The 19,013-nt window shown below is 39.7% G+C and overlaps 2 protein-coding genes across 3 annotated transcripts; one reads left to right on the top strand and one right to left on the bottom strand.

The window, feature by feature from the left end:
- Window positions 1-5,563: 5,563 nt before the first annotated feature.
- LOC149081533 (sentrin-specific protease 8-like) lies at window positions 5,564-13,320 on the bottom strand. 2 transcript variants are annotated; one of them, XM_089238463.1, is made up of 3 exons: window positions 13,068-13,206; window positions 10,924-11,010; window positions 5,564-8,492 (listed from the first exon to the last, which is right to left on the bottom strand). In XM_089238463.1, the coding sequence occupies exon 3, from the start codon at window positions 8,307-8,309 to the stop codon at window positions 7,653-7,655; it is 657 nt and encodes a 218-aa protein (XP_089094589.1). In that variant the 5' UTR covers window positions 8,310-8,492; window positions 10,924-11,010; window positions 13,068-13,206; the 3' UTR covers window positions 5,564-7,652. The 2 variants fall into 2 exon arrangements, with proteins under 2 accessions (XP_089094589.1, XP_089094590.1); XM_089238464.1 differs by having other exon boundaries at window positions 5,733-8,492; window positions 13,068-13,320.
- A 201-nt stretch (window positions 13,321-13,521) lies between these two features.
- LOC149081534 (NADH dehydrogenase [ubiquinone] 1 beta subcomplex subunit 2, mitochondrial-like) lies at window positions 13,522-18,751 on the top strand. Its single transcript, XM_089238465.1, has 3 exons — window positions 13,522-13,726; window positions 15,733-15,856; window positions 18,590-18,751. Exons 1-3 carry the CDS (start codon window positions 13,626-13,628, stop codon window positions 18,668-18,670), a joined length of 306 nt encoding a protein of 101 aa, XP_089094591.1. The 5' UTR covers window positions 13,522-13,625; the 3' UTR covers window positions 18,671-18,751.
- The last annotated feature ends 262 nt before the right edge of the window (window positions 18,752-19,013 follow it).

Below are 19,013 nucleotides of genomic sequence, written 5' to 3' on the forward strand. Positions count from 1 at the left end.
GAGTTGGATTTTCAATCAAATCATAAGATTGAAAATCCAACCATATCTAATCAAATATTGAAATAAGCGAAAAATAATTAGCTATACATAATCGCAAATCACACAGAATATATAAAAAAGGAAAAAAAAAAAGAGGCTATAACCAAAACTAACGCGCTTCAATACAAACAGAAAGGCAACCAAAAGTAACAATCAGATACAGTAAACGTCTGTTAATATATCCCGTCAGGTTCTTGTTGCCATGGTTTAAAGGAAAATAGTTTTTCAGACTAAAGAACTCTTTTAGGTTTGGGTACACACCTGACGTTTCACTAGTGGTTTGAGCCAGGGGCGTAGCCAGAAATTTCGTTCGGGGGGGGGGGACCGAAGTGACAGAACAATGGATTTGGCCATCTTTTTCCCTTTTTTCGGTCATTTTTTCACATTTCGGGGGGGGGGGGGGACCGGACCACCAAGTCCCCCCCCCCCCCCCCTGGCTACGCCCTTGGTTTGAGCATTTCAGTTGGGATCTGTCTTATATTGGACTCGAAACGCTATCATTCTTGGATTGATGACAGTGCAAGAGTCAGTGCCGTCTTAAGGCATGGGCCCACCCAAGCCACGACCACCTAGATGTGTAATTTAGGTGGTCGTGCCCAAGCACGCCCCGGGGGCCTGAAGCGAAAAGGGGCCTCACAAAAATGAGATCTGGTTGAGAGTTTCGAGTTGTTGTTTGGTAGGGCCTCAGTAAAATCAATTGGCCCGGGGGCCCATGATACTCTTAAGACGACCCTGGCAAGAGTTGAGGCTAGGCGGACTCAACACACAGGCAACAAAGCTACAGATCTCACGAGGCTTAATTTGTCCAACCTACGGAAATATATTCCCTTCAAATATTAATATGTTTCCTACGTTCATCTCCAGTGAGTCAGTCGGAATGTGCCACGTGACCGAACACAAGTCGGCTAGCCAGAGATTGGATGCAAAGTCACGCGATCTCTAGCTTCGTTGGCCTTGAATTGAGTCGCCCTTGGCTCCTATTGTCAGTCACCTGATTTGTCCAATCGCTACAACTTTTTTACTGGTCAGGGTGTTTTTCGATGCAAAGGTCACAAACAGAACGGACTGAGCACGACTAGGCTCTGTTTGCTTATGCGATTTTAGTTCATTGCCTCGTGGTCATGCCGGCGGAAATCAGATAATCTGGTTTCACTATCATCGCTAGATAGATCATCATCCCCCCCCCCCCCCCAACGGAGATCAAAGTACAACAAAAGCTTTCCCCTCACCTGTACAGCAGATGCTCAGTAGAAATTTTCAAACACCGAAACTGTTACAATAAAAGAGTGTGGGAGCTGAGTCTTCCTCAGATATCTGAATTAACCCTTTGCGGTTGATGCCATCGGGGCGGCATTTGCAAGTCGTCTTAAAAGTCTGTGCAGCTAAGGCGACTTGATAACCCCTATTGTAGTGGCTATAGGTGCAGCCAGCTTGGCGGCAGGACGTCATTCATGGCGCGCGTCGAACGAGGCTAGCAGTGATGGTTAACTCGTGGGAAATTTTCAGAAATTTTCATCAAAAAAAACCAATTTTATTGAAAAAAAAAATAAAGAAATTATAATGCAGTGCAATACTTTTCTATTGTAAAATATTTCATTGTATTTCCCCGCTACATGGCAGCACATTTTTCGGAATGCTTGGGAAAAATTTTGTCAAAAGGGAAATTTTTTGCTGGAAGAGGTTACCACATCACTGGAGGCTAGCGATAATGAAAGAAAACTATCCTCCCGATGCCATATGCAAATGTTTGTCGATCTCTTTGGAGAGCAGAGATTTTCGGGCAGTGAGCTTTGAATGAGCTCTGGGGAAACATTGAGATGAGTAAAAAGCTAGCCACTCTGCGCATCGCACACGCTATTTTATGATCAAAAAGTACTGTATATATATCATAAAATCCGTGTTCAAAATTTAATAAATAATGTGTAATTCCCAAAAAATGGAGGGGTTTAGGAATGATTCTCAAGATAGAGTAGTGATGATGGATTGGAAGTTCAAGTATATAATGAAAATATGAACAATTCAATGTATAATTTAGTAAACGACAGTGACAGTACAGTAATGATTACATAGTTCCTCCTCAGAAATAGAATGTACTAAGAATTGACAGTGACACGGAGAATGATGAAGGTGATGACGAAGAACATTTAGAAGAAATAGAGGACTCAAGTAAAAGTGATGGATGGGTGGACGTAACAGAAAGACGATTTGTGCCTTTCAGTTTCACGTTCAAAACTTCTCGAATCACAGGACCACAAATATCTCGGGATATAACAAGCCCATTGGACTTTTTCAAATTATATTTCACCGATATATTGATAGATCAAATAGTGAAAACGACTAATGAATTTGCACAAATGAAGATGCGTGAGAAACAGTTGGCCAACAAGTCTATTTGGCATTCGTAGGTGGATTTTACACGTGAAGAATTTACGGCCTTCATCAGTGTAATTCTAAATATGGAAACAGTGCCACTTATCGGAATATTGGACAACTAGGAGCAACAGCAGAATACGATCTTTCTATTCTGAGGTATTCAGAAGAAACCGATTCCGTCAAATTTTCTCTATGTTAGACATCACCATATTTTAATACATCTTTGAGAGTCTGGATTGGAAAGGCAAACTTTTTGAAATATATCGACTCAAAGTTTGCAGAACATTTTATACCTGATAAGGACATTTGTGTTCATGAGTCAATTGTCAAGTTCCAAGGGGAAATTTGCGTTTATAACGTATAATCCAAAAAACCCCCGACCAAACGGGGCCCAAAAATGTACCTATTAACGGATGGGGAAACCGGATATGTATACCCGAATTCACCTTACTATGGAAGTTTGACAACTGAGGGTTTACAGAAACCAGAACTTCGGGTTAGCTCTTGAATTCCATTGACCCTAGTTAAAAAAATTGCTGGACAACATTCCAAATGCTGAGGGCTATCATTTGTGTATAGTGATAGATACTTTAAAAATATCCCTCTTGTCAATGAACTTCTAAAAGTAAAGGGCTATTTAACTGGTACAGTAAATATGCCAAATCGTAAATACTTGCCAGCTGCAATTAAGAAACCAAAATTTTCAACAATCTATTGTGGCTTATAAAGAAAATACATTAGTCCTCGCTTGGAAAAGCAAACGAATCCTAACTTTCCTGAACACCAGCAATGAAGCACCCCTCGAATCGGTTACAACGAGAACATGCAGTGGTGCCACAACAAATTTATTGAAACCAATTGTGGCTATACATTATATAAAAAAAAAGGGGGGGGGGAAAGAGAAATTGATTGTACGGTCCACTAAGCAGCAACCTATTGTTTACTTCAAAAATCCCTCAAATGGGAGGGGGGGGGGGAAAGGAGAAATTTTTTTTGGGGCATGTCGATGTGCATCATCAATGCATAAAATAACAAAACATAAAAACGGAAGGCCACTAACACACTTTAATTTTGTGAAATGTTTAGTCAATAAGTTAGTAGGAAATGTTTGGCACCAAACACCATCTACAGCACAACCTTAAACGTCATTCGCAGACATAAGATCAAATAATCTGCTTCATATAATTCGTTCAGGAACCACGAAACACTGTGCAGCATGTTCCGACAGGAAAAAGACGGAAGCACGCACGTACTGTGATACTTGTACTCGAAGTCATGAAGTTAGGATTTCACATATCGGTGATTGTTTTGCAAAATATCACACTTTGGAAAATTACAGAAATGTATATATAAGGACAATTAAACACAACAAATTCTGTGTTTTTTAATATTCATATATTTGCTTTAAATCACTTAGGGAAAAATAACTCGGAAAAGCTAAATTTGCTTTGACCTGCTGGTACTCCCATCAGAGAAATTTGCAGATCACAAAGGGTTAAAGAGCATGAGACCATAGGCGTTTTTTCGAACCTGAGGGTGCTAAAAAGTGTGTTAAAATCAACTGTGGGTGTTTCCCACAGCCATAAGCAGATACAGGGTTCTCCAATGTGTGCGTGTGTGTGTGGGGGGGGGGATGTCCACCTCTGCACATGCCAATAATGCCATATTCCCTGCATTAGCTGGCATATGCCAGGAAATTCTTCGTCACAGATTCTGGAAAAATTTTTATTCTAAAAATCTACTGAATTTGCTGAATGCCTACTGCGATCCTTATTAAATCATGCTTTCCCTGATATAAAAACCAGTGTCCCTCAAGTTTTACGGGCATGGCGACCAATACTGTAAATTTTTTTATTGAACAGGGTGGGGGGCAATCGCTCTCCTACCCATCTATGCACACAGCAACCCTGGCTCCAACACTACTACAGGAGACTCTTGAAGCCTAATGTATGGACCAATCAGGTAACTTTGATGATGATGGCAGACAATAATATTATACAATGAAGCCAACAATCACCTTGCCTTAGTCCATGATCCCAGCCTGTGAGAAGTGTTTTAAATCTTGCCGAACAACATTTCAGGATCAGATCCCAAAGAAGTCATTTCAAAAAAATAGTTGAACCCCATTTTAACGAATACCATTATAGCAAAAAAGAACACCTTTCTAACTCCCCAGATAAGTTTGCATAAAAACAATGCAAAAATCTGGAATTCCTTTATAACAAAGCCACAGAAAAAAACAATTTTCAGTAACATAAAGCAAGGCGGCAGGTGGAATCATAGATCTATAACAGTCCTACACCATCTGCCCATAAAGTTAAAGAGTCAATTTTAACGGTATATCAACCGAAATCAGAGCTACACTAGATGATTGGACAAGAGACACCAGCTGAGCCATGCAAGAACTTTTGCGCTCGCTTGTAATGTCGGAGAAACTAAAGGGTGAAATTTGCACCCCCCTCTAGTATAGCACTCAGGGCACCAAATCTGTGTGCTTCTGTGTGCTTCTCTCCCCCCCCCCCCCCCCCCCCCCCCCCCGTGTAACCCTCCTCATAACAAGATTCTCATTATTCCGGACTGTCAACTGCCAGTATATATATATTTTTTATAACTGCTTGTCTTGGAACTTTTTGCACAGATGGTACATAGCAGGGGTGGCCAACTTTCTATTCACGGGCCAACATAATGGTCAGAAATAGCGTCGTGGGCCACATCAGTGGTGCATAAGCCACTCCATTATTAATTGAATTAATATTAGTTAGTTATTAAATTAATTTTGCCACTAGAAATAAGAAGTTTGTAAGCAGTTTGTTAATCAAGGAATCTGCTATTGGAACCGATAGTTCAAAATAACGATCACAAATTTAACTTTTTCACGGTACTTTTACCTTGTTGCAGGCCACACAAAATCACTTCATGGGCCAGCTGTTGGCCACCCCTGGTGTATAGTATGAGCATAATCATTCATCTGGGTGACACTGGGAGATGTCTTTTTTTACTAAATTTACAAAGAGGGTTCACGTTGTACAGATACATTCTGCATTTTACGAACTTAATGCCTGGTGTGAAACAATTTTGGAGGGCTAGGGATCATTAAAAGACTCTAAAAGAAAGCTTTCCGGAAAACATTCTTCGATAACAATCTTGGAAGTAAAATGAGAAAGTATATTTATTCACATATAAACTATCTAGATACTCTCAAAAAAGAATTCTTTTGAGCGATTCGCCATCACATGTTTGAATTATTTGAAAAAGTCGAGATTTCGACTGCAAAAAAAAAAACCCATAAACATGTCACGATTTTTACATACTTATTCCACTGATAGTGCGACAAAACATCTTTATTCAGATCTTTCACACCAAGAGCACTTATTATAACAATCCTATAAAATTATATATATAGGAATCATCTCGCTCACAGGTAGGAATAAGATAACAGGAAAAGTATTTTTTTTTTTTGGATCGTCACAAACAAAGACGTTATTGTTAGTTCTCAAAAGTGATCATCTGCACAACCAGTGTTAACCTAAATCCACTCACATAACATCACAGCAGTAGAGCATTTGGGAAGGGGGGGGGGGGACACCTTACAAAAGGTTCAGCTCATTCTATTTCAGAGTCTTTTGCGCATGTTCCAACAGGATCTCGTGAACGTTTGACCTCAATGACAGTAGCTCTTGGTACATCCAAGACAGCATAGAATTATTGCAACTGGCATTTAACCAAAAGCAACTGTTTTTTGTGAAAGAATACTTTCTGGTTCCGCTTACCTGGCAGGTGTACCCACAATCTCTCTCATCGGAGGTATGCGACTCCATCAAGAAGTGTTTTAGACCTGTGGGTGCTTAGTTTGAGATTTATGCAGGAGAAACTAATTTTCGAATTAGTTCTGTAAATGCTTGAGCAACTCTGCACTGACGCCACTGGTACAAGTAGCTAAAAACACAGCACAGGTGCACAATTTTTTTGTTCTATGGGGCAGATATGCGGGATAGCTACCAGGAGTGTGATCATACACTGGTAAATGTATGTTGCGGGCAGGGCATGGCAAATGAAGAAAAAAATCTAGGCACCAAACAAATACTTTAACAACCAAGTGGTCTGCGGCACTTAGTGACCCACAGCACATTGAAAGATCAATTAAGTGACCTGCAGCATAGTTCCAGATCACTCAAGTACTCTGTGGCACATTTACAGATAATTAAAGTAGCTCGTGGAATACTTAGGCAGGGTTCACACAGGTGCGATACAGCATACAATCGAATGCAGATTGGTTATAAATCTGAATTGCAAGTTTTTAATCAATCTGTGTCAAGCTGAATCGTGCAGTGTGAACCCTGCCTTACAGATCACTTAAGCTACCTGAAGCGCTGTTCCAGGTCACTTGAGTTCCCCACAGCCCGCTTCCAGACCGATGAAGTGGCCTGCACTCTTCTACAGGTTGAGCATCCTTGCTTTACGCAACTGCCATTGTGCCTTCCAAGTCTATTTCCACCAATGACCCTTAAGATTCTTTGGTATAAACAACCCCAAATTTTTAGCGGGCTGGGTACTGGTTGCAGAGGGAGATCAGAGATCATTTCAAGGAATAATGGTGAGCGATATTTGCTGAATATGCTTTAATTCCTAATCAAAAAAAAAACTGCAAAATTTTTTTCCAGGTTACGTTGATTCGAGAACAAACATAATCAGGGGTCTATCCAGACTTTTCTGCAGGGTTCCATTTTCATATATGAAAATTTCCTTATCATTGTGTAAAAACGGTCGTAATTTTCGTGACAAGATCCTCGGCGCAAAGTCCCAGCTTTGTGGAGAGCCACAGAATCTAGTTAATTCATTACAAAAGAAATGTCAGATTTATGGTTTCGTTTTCCAGATTCGGAATTTTGTGGAGGGTCAGTTTTGGACCCAAATTTTGGTTGGACAGACCCCCAATAATTACATGAGAAAGAAATCAAACCACTGCAGATGTCAGACTTTCAAACACTATTAGTAACATTAGAATAAACAAAAAGAGCGATATAAGCTAGGTAAGATTATTAGGTAGAAAATCACTATCATAGTAATTTCAGAAAAAAAGGCATGATTTTTAACGCAAAAAGAAACCACACACAATCAAAATACAAGGAGAAACAGGAAGAAAAAAACTACTCTAACGTAGTACGTCACGTTGGCACTCTATCAAACAAACGGGACGCACTAAAGTTCCTAAAGTTCAGAGTATTAGATGCAGCACCTCTCTAGCGACTCAACGTTCTTATCAATTGCTTCATCTTCTCGCGTGCTTTGCTCACGGCGCTGCTGGAAGCGATCTCCGCCAGGGGACGGCGCTCGTGCCTCAGGTACATGCGGCACAGGGCATCTGTGTTGCATATCACATGCATCCCACAGTCGTAACTGTTGGCCTGCTGGGGACAGTCCATCTCGGAGTACCTAAAGCCACTGTCCTCGGAGTCGCGGCCGAAGAGCAGCGTGGCCAGGATCCGGGAAATGTTCCTCGCATGCAGGGTGTTGCCTCCGCCAGACAGTGAGTCGTAGTGTTCGAAGGACCGGCACATGGCCTTGTAGAGGAGTATGCTCCAGTGGGAGCCGCCGGGAGCACCGTGAGACATGTTGTCGTTAATCGGGAGGAGAACAAACTGTTTCTTGTGGAGCTCTAGCGACTCGATCATCTTCTTGATGTCACCGAGGTCGAGGCACTTGATGCACTGCACGACCTGGGGACACACGAAGCTCACCAGGCTCTGGTGATCTTTGTAGACATTGTTCTCAAGATAGTCGAACCAAAACGATATAATGTTATCGTTCACCCAATTCGGAGCATCTAACAATTCGACATCTGACTCACGAAGTGTCGTATTTTGGTAACTAAGAATAATTTTTCCTTCGGAAGCCATTTTTTTTTTAAACAGAGATCACAGCATCAAAAAAAAAAAGAAAACAAAAAAGAAAAGAGATAATTGACTTTATCACGAGAATTCACAACTTTAGATCTTTCTCGACATCAGGATATCTCCAGGCATCATTCTTCAGGTTGTCGGCTACGATTCTGAGCTCGTTCATCCGCTGATTGTGCAACTCTAAATTCATAAATAAGAAATAAGTGATTGAGACATAAATAATGCAAACACACACAAAAACATACAAGATACAATCATCACAACCTGAAACTATGCAAACTGGTAGGCCAGGAGGGTGAAAATCACTCAACTGATATAGCTGGCAACCCAGAGGCTTTAATAGTAACAAATACAATGTTTTCTTACAACAAAAAAAATACCATAGCTGTCAACTGTGGAGAGTGAGAATTCGGGAGGTTTCCGTGCGGTTCCAAATTCCACACAAAAATTAATGTAAAAGGGATCTTTTAAAACATTTTAGAATTTTTTCAGTTTTTCTTCATGGATGACAACCCTACACCTCATCATGCAGTGGCTGTTGGAGATAAATATATTCAACGCATACGATTAGCTGGCAAGGTCCCTGGATTTAAATCCAACCGAATACGTGTGGGGCACTCTAGGGCGACGCTTGGCAGCACCTTTATCAGGAATGAGCAGCAATGCCTCAATAGCTCGCTGGCAACCTTTTTTTTCAGCATGGAGAGGCAATGCTGGTGATCACACTTATACTACACTACTAAACCAGACATGAACCTCGTCCAAATTCCTCTGCGGAACTTCTAACGAATTGGTACATGTCAGATTGTGTGTGTATGTATATTGAACCATCCGTGAAGTTTGTTTCTGTGTAATGTTTGCTATGTGTAGTGCTGCCATCTGCAATCAATTTTTTAAACTGAGTTTTTTTTCTCAACTCATAGCGAATGAAGTGTAATGAATGAATAATTGTAACGTTGTAGGCCTGCTGCGAGATTTTAACAAGGAGATTGGCTCGCATTTGCACCTCAAAGTTGGGAACTGTAGAAAACCAACTTCAGCCCACCACCACTGCGGCGACGGTGGGGTTCAAACCTGGATCCTCGCGATGGGAGTCCGTCACTATGACCACTCAACCATCACACCTGTACTAAAGGCTGGATTTTCCTTGCCAATCACTTGTCACATGGATGTTTTGGTCTTCTTTCCAATTGTGCTCGAAGCTAATTTTTCGATGAAGTTCCTTTTTATCCTTTTGATTTCTTTTTTCAGAAAATTTTGTTTACTTTTCGCATAATCCTACATCCTGGGGATCTTAAGATATTATTTTTGTCGATTTGGAATACTCTCACATGACGTTACATTAGAAAAAGCAGCCTTATTCTTAATTTTTGCACACCAGTGTACATGGAGGCCATGTTTCACAGACTTCAGAAAAGTCTTTCAAGGCTGGGTACACACCAGTTAGGAACTAGACAAGACAGCTTAGATCATCAGTTTAGTGTTGTAATCGTATGGACCAGCAGCGGGTGGAGAGGGACCACCCCATTCAAAATAAGTGGTTATTGATTAATACAATTTTAATACGCAATTATTTTTCTCACCATAATTTCAAAATTATCATGGTTGATGTCATCGACTGAGATGCAGTCACCCAACTGATAGCTTACACTAAATCAACGTGGTGTTGTCATTACTGTTGCTGCGTCATTCTTCTGAAATCAAGAAAAGGGAATTCGCAGGATATGTGAATCTAAATTGATTGGCTGCTATATAACACAGCGATGAGATTGTCGCAGTGCTTATGTATGGTATCCAGGCAGAAGTGTCCAAAATCGTCATCATAAATTTAGTTAAGTACATAACTACCTTTTGTTTATCTTTGTATACCCTTTGTTCCGTCAGTCGGCAGCAATCGTGTGTTCCAGCAGCATTTTTGATCGGAAATATTTTCTCATGTAGAAATATGCAGCCAGTTTGATCTTGAAGCCTATTGGCTCGTGTATAAAAGTGTGGACGAGAATTTTCCCCATAAATACCAGTCGCACGCTGTTAGCCTTGCATTTCACATTGCATATATTACTACGATTTTAACAGCGTCCCTGATTGCTCACGACTTTGGCTACTAACTAACAGCTAAAATCACTGCTACATTATAACTTAACCAATTGACCCTCTTGATGAAGTGTTTTTAATGAAATTTTAAAAAAAAAAGTCTGCAATAAATCTTACACATGGCAGATCATAGTTCGAAGTGATGTGTGGTGATAAATTTCATTTCGTTAATTTCTAAGCTGTAAATTTAAATAGTCAAATTCGGTAAATTATTTCGAGTTCTCATAATCTCGGCTCTCATTGCTTGGATTGATTTCTGATACTCATTTAGATCCTGGTTGTGACAAGCAGTAAGTCACATTTATTTGTAAGGCACAAGGGAAACTGGTTAGTCAGAGAGACAAATTGAAACGTTACGTCATACAAATCAATGTGAACAAAAATGGCTATGCTTGTCTAAAGCTGTCTTGTTTTGTCTAACCGGTGTACATCCAGCCTAACTGAAGATGCTTGTTATAGAGGTTTGTCTGCACAAAGAAAAAAAAACGAAAGCAGTTAAAAACCTATTAACGCTCACCTTTCTGAAATGAATTCAAACTGTTCTGAAGTTCAAATTCAAATCGTATTTTTGCTTTGGTTTTCAGTATCCCACCTTTATCAGACGCTGAAAAAAAAAGAACACCAAAATCAATAGTAAAAATCATCCATCGATATCGTTGGCTCATCACATCAAATAAAAGATGAAAACTTTCAAACCAGAAGAAATAGAGCCATCCATGGCAAGTGTCATGCTGCAGACAGAAATTGTTCCAAGTTACGTCCAAGGAAATTTCAACTTCTAGACTTTTTAAACATTTCAGTGTTGCGGCAGCAGGTACAAACTCAACGATCAGCCAGTATTTATAAAGAGGACAGGTTTGAGTCGCATTGGAATTGATGTGAAGAGTGGAATAGTTTGTTGAACTGATCAACGGAGATTGTTAGACTCTTGTGAAAAATAGCCGGACAAAGTCAAGAATTGTGGGTTAATTTGCATTTCAAGGGCAGTGCGTACCCTTCACACCTTTCTAGGGGGTTTATCCTCTTTCATATTCACAAGGACAAACAAAAGCCTCATTGGCACTTCTACGGACACTCTCTAACTCTGTTTTGTACATTCATCTTTTTCTTCCAAATGATGTCACCTTATAGCCGCAGCATTTTGAATGATTTGAAAAACTGTTGGGAGATTATATATACGGAACAGAGTTTAAGCTACGGTCGCATTTTCGGCAAAATGCGAAAGAAAATCATAGAATGCAAAAAAATAGTAGCTACTTTTGCAAAAATGCATACAGGAGGTACACAATGAGTAGACATCCAACCATCAATCATTACATTAGGGGTCATTCTAGTATTACATTAGCATTGAGGGGGTTTCGGATTTCCTGACCTTTGATGACAGGGGGGAGGGGATGTTGAAGGTTGCTTGCATCATCAACCACCCTTTTTAAAGATATGAAATATTCTAAGCTGCTGACCAAATTTTGGGGCGAAAATGGGGGGGGGGGGAAGGGTCAGTGTTTTGCTGGGAAGGGGATCAAAAATGGCTAAAAATCTGCTGCCGTAATACTTGAATGGCTCCTTAGCATTGTAGCATTTTGCTAAAGCTTCCCCCCCCCATTTTCGCTTTTTTGCGAAAGGAATTTTTTATCCAGCTTAAACCCTGATACGGAAGGAAGAGAAAATGATCTAATGTAGTGTGTGGGTAGGATTAATTAATTATCGGATATCTCTCAGGTTGCACCTTTAATATTTTCCAATATTTATTCTTTTCTTCATACAGGATGTCCCTGCATTCTTTTTACTTAAATTATGCTTGTTGGTTTTAGCATTTTTATGCTTGCTTTAGCATCAATAGCATCCCAGATCTTATTTATACTTCCATTTCTCTTGTGTTTCATGATATTTTTCATATTGTTTTCTATGCTGGCGATTTTTTTTTCGGCGCCCATAATGTGTCGAACGGTCTTGGCGACTTTTGATGGGGTCGTTAGACATGTTCGGTGCCGAAAATCGCCAAACTACCCCTTAGCTTTTCAGGCCATTCTTATGGTCGATTACTATGCTCACACTCCCTCAAGGTCACCCTTTTGTACATTCACATGCTTGCACACACACTCACTAGATCACTTTTTGATCAGTACCATGCTCACACTCTCTTGAGGTCATTCTTTGTGCCACTTAAACACGATTTCTTGCTTTCCAGGTTACTCGTTTGATAATTTTTATGCTTGCAAACTCTCCCGGTCACTCACTGGGCAGAGGCCGGTTCATATATAGTAGGCTATAGAAAAATCTTGCCGCTCTCCTCCCACCCTAAAAATTTCCTTGGCGGATCGTTCCCCAAATTTATATACAGCACGTTCAGTGCCCCTGTTAATATGTCACTGCTTGATGCCCTGTAAGGTTACGATCCACTACAACCGAGGAGAAATGAAAAACAATGAAGGTCATTGAGAAAAGCAAGTTATTCAGAAACTGTTTCTTTTTTCTAAATTTTAATATTTGTATAGTAGAGAATTAAAAAAATAAATTAACTAGACAACAAATAGAGAAACCAATTCAAACAAATAGCTTACACATAAAAATAGACGCCACTGAAAACGTTACATTGAAATTCGATCTTAAAACACGAACTAATGAACGAATTCGATTATTAAAAAAGACAATAATAATTACACGAATCGAAACTCTGTTGGTGTTTCTTGACGATGCTGCACTGTTTCTGGAATAGGACTTTCCTCGGTAGCGGCGCCGAAGACTCTCCAGAATCCATTGGACACTCGATTAAACTGCAATAAAAATACGAAATTGCTTGTAGCTTCGTATTTCATGAAATTCGCAGACGGACGACTTCGTATTTCACATGAAAATTCCCGGTTCGTGTAATATTATAACCTCACACTCGCCAAAACAATGAATTCATTTTTTTGGAGGGATATGATTACAACGGTCCTTCCACCGATGGACATTTTTGAAAATACAACAAAAAGTTGCTTTATTATTAAAGTTAATAGATCGGATTATATTTTTACGTTTATTATATGAGTTATTTTATATCTATAATGTTATAATAATTTATGTAAATCATTGAAAAAATCTGTATTATCTATTTTTCAAGGTTTAGGCCGTCTTGACATTGTCTTGGTTTGTTTACATATTTGTCCAAATTTAAGTCACTCCGTAACGTACTACATTGAATCAGTTTTATTGGTGACAAACCAGTGACTAGTTGCTATGCTGAGCACAGTTTTGTCTAAGAACTTGCTGAGAACGGTTCTTGCTGGTGCCGGTAGAAATGCCCTGAGAGTTCCGAAGAGGGAAGGTCACTGGGAAGGGTAAGTAGTGGCGGATACTTAAAACACACACACGCGGTTTTTATTAAAATATTGGCGATATGAATGCCAATTTGGCTGATTTTGGCAATGCCAAGATTTGCTCTCTTTGGTGAAAGAGTAATTTTTCAAGGCGCCAAACATCGTTGAAGGTATTATACAACATGAAACAACTGGTTAATACGCCAATCTTAATATTTTATTACTCTCAGACCAATTAATATGACCGATTAAGTGAGTTAATATGACGTGAAGTAGTTGTGTAGCTTGAACATTCAGCTCTATACTAGCTCCCTAACTTCGATGATGTTTGGTGACCTTTTCCCTGTCAACAAAGTGAGTGAGTGCCGCCAAATTGGATTATTTCTTATTACGCTAAAATTCTTGCTCCTTGTCGACCCAGATTTGAAACATCATTGAAATCGAAGATGGTCATCAAAATAAAAAATTAACAGTAGTCTAATTCTCCTTAAAAAAAATGCAAATACCATCAATACAAAAAAGTATGAACCAATCAACGACCGCCATATTCTTTGTGTCAATATGTTACTCAGTGTTTGAAATGATTTTAGCGGCACAGTTTAGGTGAGAAATTAGGTTTTATTCCATTGGTATGCGGCAGCACCTCTGTTGAAAACTGAAGTGTTCCCTCACTGGATTGGAGAATATTCATCCATGATACAATGGGAAAATTAACAAACATAGAATGGAAGTAATGCTCACGATAATACAAGACAGCTAAGACGCTGATCAAGAGAAAAGGGCACGGTAACCCAAGTTGATAAGATGCTCGTGTAAAAGTACCAAAAGATGTTTAGATGTGTCGCGAGTTCAATACCCAGTTTGTCCTTGTCATAAAAATTTCCTAACACAGCGGTACAAAAAAAAAATGGCGACATGACCGCAGGGAGTCCCCCATCCAGGGATTAGTGCACCAACCCCTTGATGAGTATAAAAAACAAGCCTGCCGTTCAGAATTGGCAATAGATTGCAGGTCCCACACACACACATAGTCTAATTAGCCCTCGTGTGCAGAAAATGACCGTTGTGTGACAAAAACGATCACGAAAAAAGGAAAATTGTGTTGAAATGATAAGTATAGCATTTTGCACTTGGCAAACATTCTGGTCTTCAATGAAAAATTTCAAACGAGCTGAAGTGCTAATGTAAACATGACAACAGAAACAAAAACCCTGGCAATTTGGCTGCAACCTCACTCATGGAATCTTAGCCGAAATCTCTGTCTTTGATAATGTTGTTTGGCGACCTTAAAATTTTCCCAGTCCGCAAAGAATGAGAATCTTTGCATGATCACGATCTCCCAAATTGGCGCTCATCTCCCTAGCAGAATCATAGCGATTTGATCACTCTTACAAATCATTTTTAGTTATAAAAAGTAACAATAAACAGAAAACACTGAAATTGCAGTATAATGATGCCCTCTACATGATAATGGTCTACATATTGATATTACTGTCTAGCCCTGATGCACTTTCCATAGTATCAATGTATTCCATCTATAATGATACATTTCTCAAGTCCCTTCAGTATCGTTATATAAGCTTTTGATTACATAACAATCATTATTTAGACATGATATGATAGAGAAATTGTTAATATAGTCTGTTCTATGTATTATAAGAGTTGTCATAACCTATAATCCTAGTGTAATTTACGAAAGTATCATTTGAAGACCGGACACACCCCGCTTCCCATCTCATAGAGATATCGAAGCGTTTCCGGAGGGTGGGTGGGGTACAAAAGTAGTCGCATTTGTCACCAAAAAGTTTCCAACTTGATTATGGTATCATAGCTGTAAGTGCGTTAAAGATGATGGGTCACCATCCCAACATTAAAGACAAGGACAATTCAAATGCACAGAAAAGTACCGGTGAAATTTCGAAAGTGGTTGCAACCAAAATTTCAGTTACCACATTCTAGTGAAAGTCTTTTTTTACAGTTAATTTCCCTTTATATGAGGAATATTATTAACATAATGTTGTCTCTAGATGGGTGTACCGTCGACTTGCAGATCCTGCTCCAAAGATAGAATTCATATTTGCCAAAGGGATCAATGCCTTAGCCTGGTGGTGGATACTCACACATTTATTTTATCAGCCCGGACATGTTTTCGTGAGTATTAATCTTCCTGGTTGAATGCATCATACAAATTTTGTAGATGTTTTCATATTGTTAAGTTATCTTATTGTGAATTTTGGAATATGAGGATGGATCAAATGGAAACGGAACAATCTTTATAATTTTGTTTATATCTGTATCAGTGTGACGACTTTTATGTGTAGAGGTAGAGTGAAGGAAATGGACGAGGCCGTAACGAGGCTTAGGGGACTGGGGTCCTGAGCTGAGGGGGTGGGGAGGCTTACAAAATTTGTGCTACCAGTCGGCCAACAGTCTGACAGGCAATCTGTTGTTTTTTCATGTGTATCTGCTGAATGTTTTCGAGTAAAGAAGAAAGACGTAGTGGGGGTGTTATTTCTTTTTTCAGTGGCCGAAAGAGGTGGAGTTCACAAAATTCATGGGTGAACGAAGGCAGTGTAAGGTCAAGATGTACTGTCATAGACTTGTATGCAGGACTGGCACAAGTGTTTCGGTGAAAGATGGGAATCTATGAATGACAATATGTGACTGGGTCAAGGTCATTTCATCATCACATAGCCCAGGTGGATAAGATACTCGCCTAAAGTACCAAAGGATGTTTAGAGATGTCATGAGTTTGATACCTGGTTTTCTTGTCAGAAAACTTTCCTGACACAGGGGTACAACAGAAACGGTGACATGACCACAGAAAAAATTGCTACCGCAGGGAGTCTCTCATCAAGGGGTTAGTGCACCAACCCCTCGATAAGTAAAAAAAGAAGCCTGCCATTCGGAATCGGCAATAAATTGTAGGTCCCGGGGTCTAATTAGCCCTTAGTGTGCAGAAAATGACCGTGGTGCGACAAAAATGATCAAAATGATCATTAGTTTTGTTTGGGCCATCATTAACTCTATAATGCCCAGATCGCCCGAAGTCGGCCGAGTAGGTTAATGCCCATAACCGCCTCAAGTCGGCCCAGCTAGGGGATATGGGTATGTTTTGGTGGGCTTTTGTCACCTACGGGGAAGGAGATGAAAGCTCTTGTCAGAGGCGGGAATGGAAAAGACAACTGCAACGCCCTATCAATGGGATTTTAAAAGCTGATGTACTAGAATGTTCCTTGAGAATGGACTAAGGGTACTCAATGCATTTTCAAAAGAGATAATACTGTGAGGAAAGGGATGTTATCAGTAGACAAATTATCTCCCGAAAATCCATTGAAATGAAAGGGTGAACGTCAATGCAAAGGGTGGCATGAATAGAAACTCATGGAGAAAGGGTGGGGAGAAGGAAAGTGGCCGAAATTTGGACGAGTCCACTTCGAACACAAAAAACTTGGTATTTTTACGACCCTCCCAGGTTTTCTATCTGGGCATTAAAGAGTTAAAGAGAAACTCCAATACAAGAAAGTGATTGCTCAGTGGAAATGTGTGTGTTTGTGTTAGTAAAAAAAAAAAAAGAATGACACCCTATATTGCTGTTCTTTACTCGCAAACATTCTGCAGACACAGATGAAAAAAATAAACAACCGATTGCCTGTCGGACGACACAGTCAGCAAATATCATGTCATGTGCTTCTGAGCATAGGGATGTTGGCTATAAAGCAGAATGTTTGCATTGTGCTGCAACGAGCCTTTGGCTCACTGGAAATGTTCTGTAATAAAAATTCCCTTGTAATTTTATTTATTCGCTACGCTTTTCTTAAAATTCTTCTCGACTGTTTTGCAAAACGTATGCTGCAGATTTTGGCGTATTCTGCTTTCTGGGATGCCATTAGGGGTTGCCTTCTTTAACTTTGCTCTACCTCTACAGCAAAATGTCACCATAAATCATAACCACTGTTCCGTTTTCATTTGATCCACTCTCATAGTATGTTTTAGCATCTTATTTTGACTGCATTTTCTTCTATTGCCACTCCCTTTCCAGTGCCTTGAAAAATGCCACCAGATTGGCGCAGTGGTAAGATGCCCTTGTTCCACTATGAAGGTTACCGTCGAGGTCCATGGGTTAAAATCTGGCCAAAGAACATCAGAGAGAGCTCTTTACCTACCGAGCCTGGGGCAACCACCGGTAGATGGCACTTTGACACTTTCATTTCCCACTCAACTCCATTTGTTCGAAATTGCTGTATGGCATTATAGGGCTAGAGTTGGTGTGTGGTGAAGCAGTGTCATGTGAAAAAGACCTTCATATCAGAAAGCATGACACTACCCTTCAACTGGCATAGCAGAAACCACCAAACGCCCCTTTAAAATGTCATCTCTTTTTTAATGAAGGTTTTCTTCTCAGATTTTCTGCCGTTGCTAACGGAGGGGTATGGGGGAAAAGTGTTCTACTGAAGAATCAAGTTTACAAAATATCTGGGCTTGTCAGTGTTAAAATAAGAGGCAAGATATATTGTCAATGCCGCTTAAAGGGTTAAGTGACCTGGGGCACAGTTTCAGGTCACTGGAATGGCCGATGGCACACTTCACCAAAAAAAAACCCAACAAAGTGACCCGCACTCTCAAAAAGTTTGAACACCCCCAATATACATGTATGTATTAGAGTAGACGACTAGCTTTCTTTTGTCCAGGGGAAAGCAATTACCCCTCCGTATCTTTGCCCACGCAGCAGGAGCATTAGAAATAATTAAATCTTATTGAACGTTTTTCCTCAAAATTACTATGAATTGAAAATGAAATGTATGGGGGAAAAGATACTCCCTAAAGATTTGTTTTAAAACATAATTTTTTCCCTTCTTTCCCCCCCTTCAAAAAAAAAAACAGGGCGAGTTTCCGTATCCTGAAGTTGAAAAGTGGACAAACGAGGAGCTCGGCGTGGCTTTGTCTGAAGAGTTCGATCAGTAAACAAAATGTTCATTTACAAAATATAGGTTTGATGTGTTTGTATATCTATTGTTGAAATAAAATGTAGAATTTAAATGAGAACTAGAAGTATATATATATATAGTTTGTCCATATATTGCTCGTTTCTAAAAAACGGTTACATATAGGTTCACACAAAATGAATTGGCAGTCGTTTATATTCAGATTATTGTGACAACTCACAATATATCCCCATGAATCTTTTTTTTTAAACAAAGCATGCCAAAAGAAACAAGCCAAAATATGCCAATTTGGTGTCGAAAATGTGTGGTATGGTTATAATGAAAGAGTATCATTCTTTTATTGTTAATACAAGGAAAGATAA

This window comes from Pholcus phalangioides, unplaced genomic scaffold, assembly GCF_987345545.1.
Source record: "Pholcus phalangioides strain wild (caught in Gottingen) unplaced genomic scaffold, Ppha-v1.0 ptg000010l_1, whole genome shotgun sequence".
NCBI classification, from domain to species: Eukaryota; Metazoa; Arthropoda; class Arachnida; order Araneae; family Pholcidae; genus Pholcus; species Pholcus phalangioides.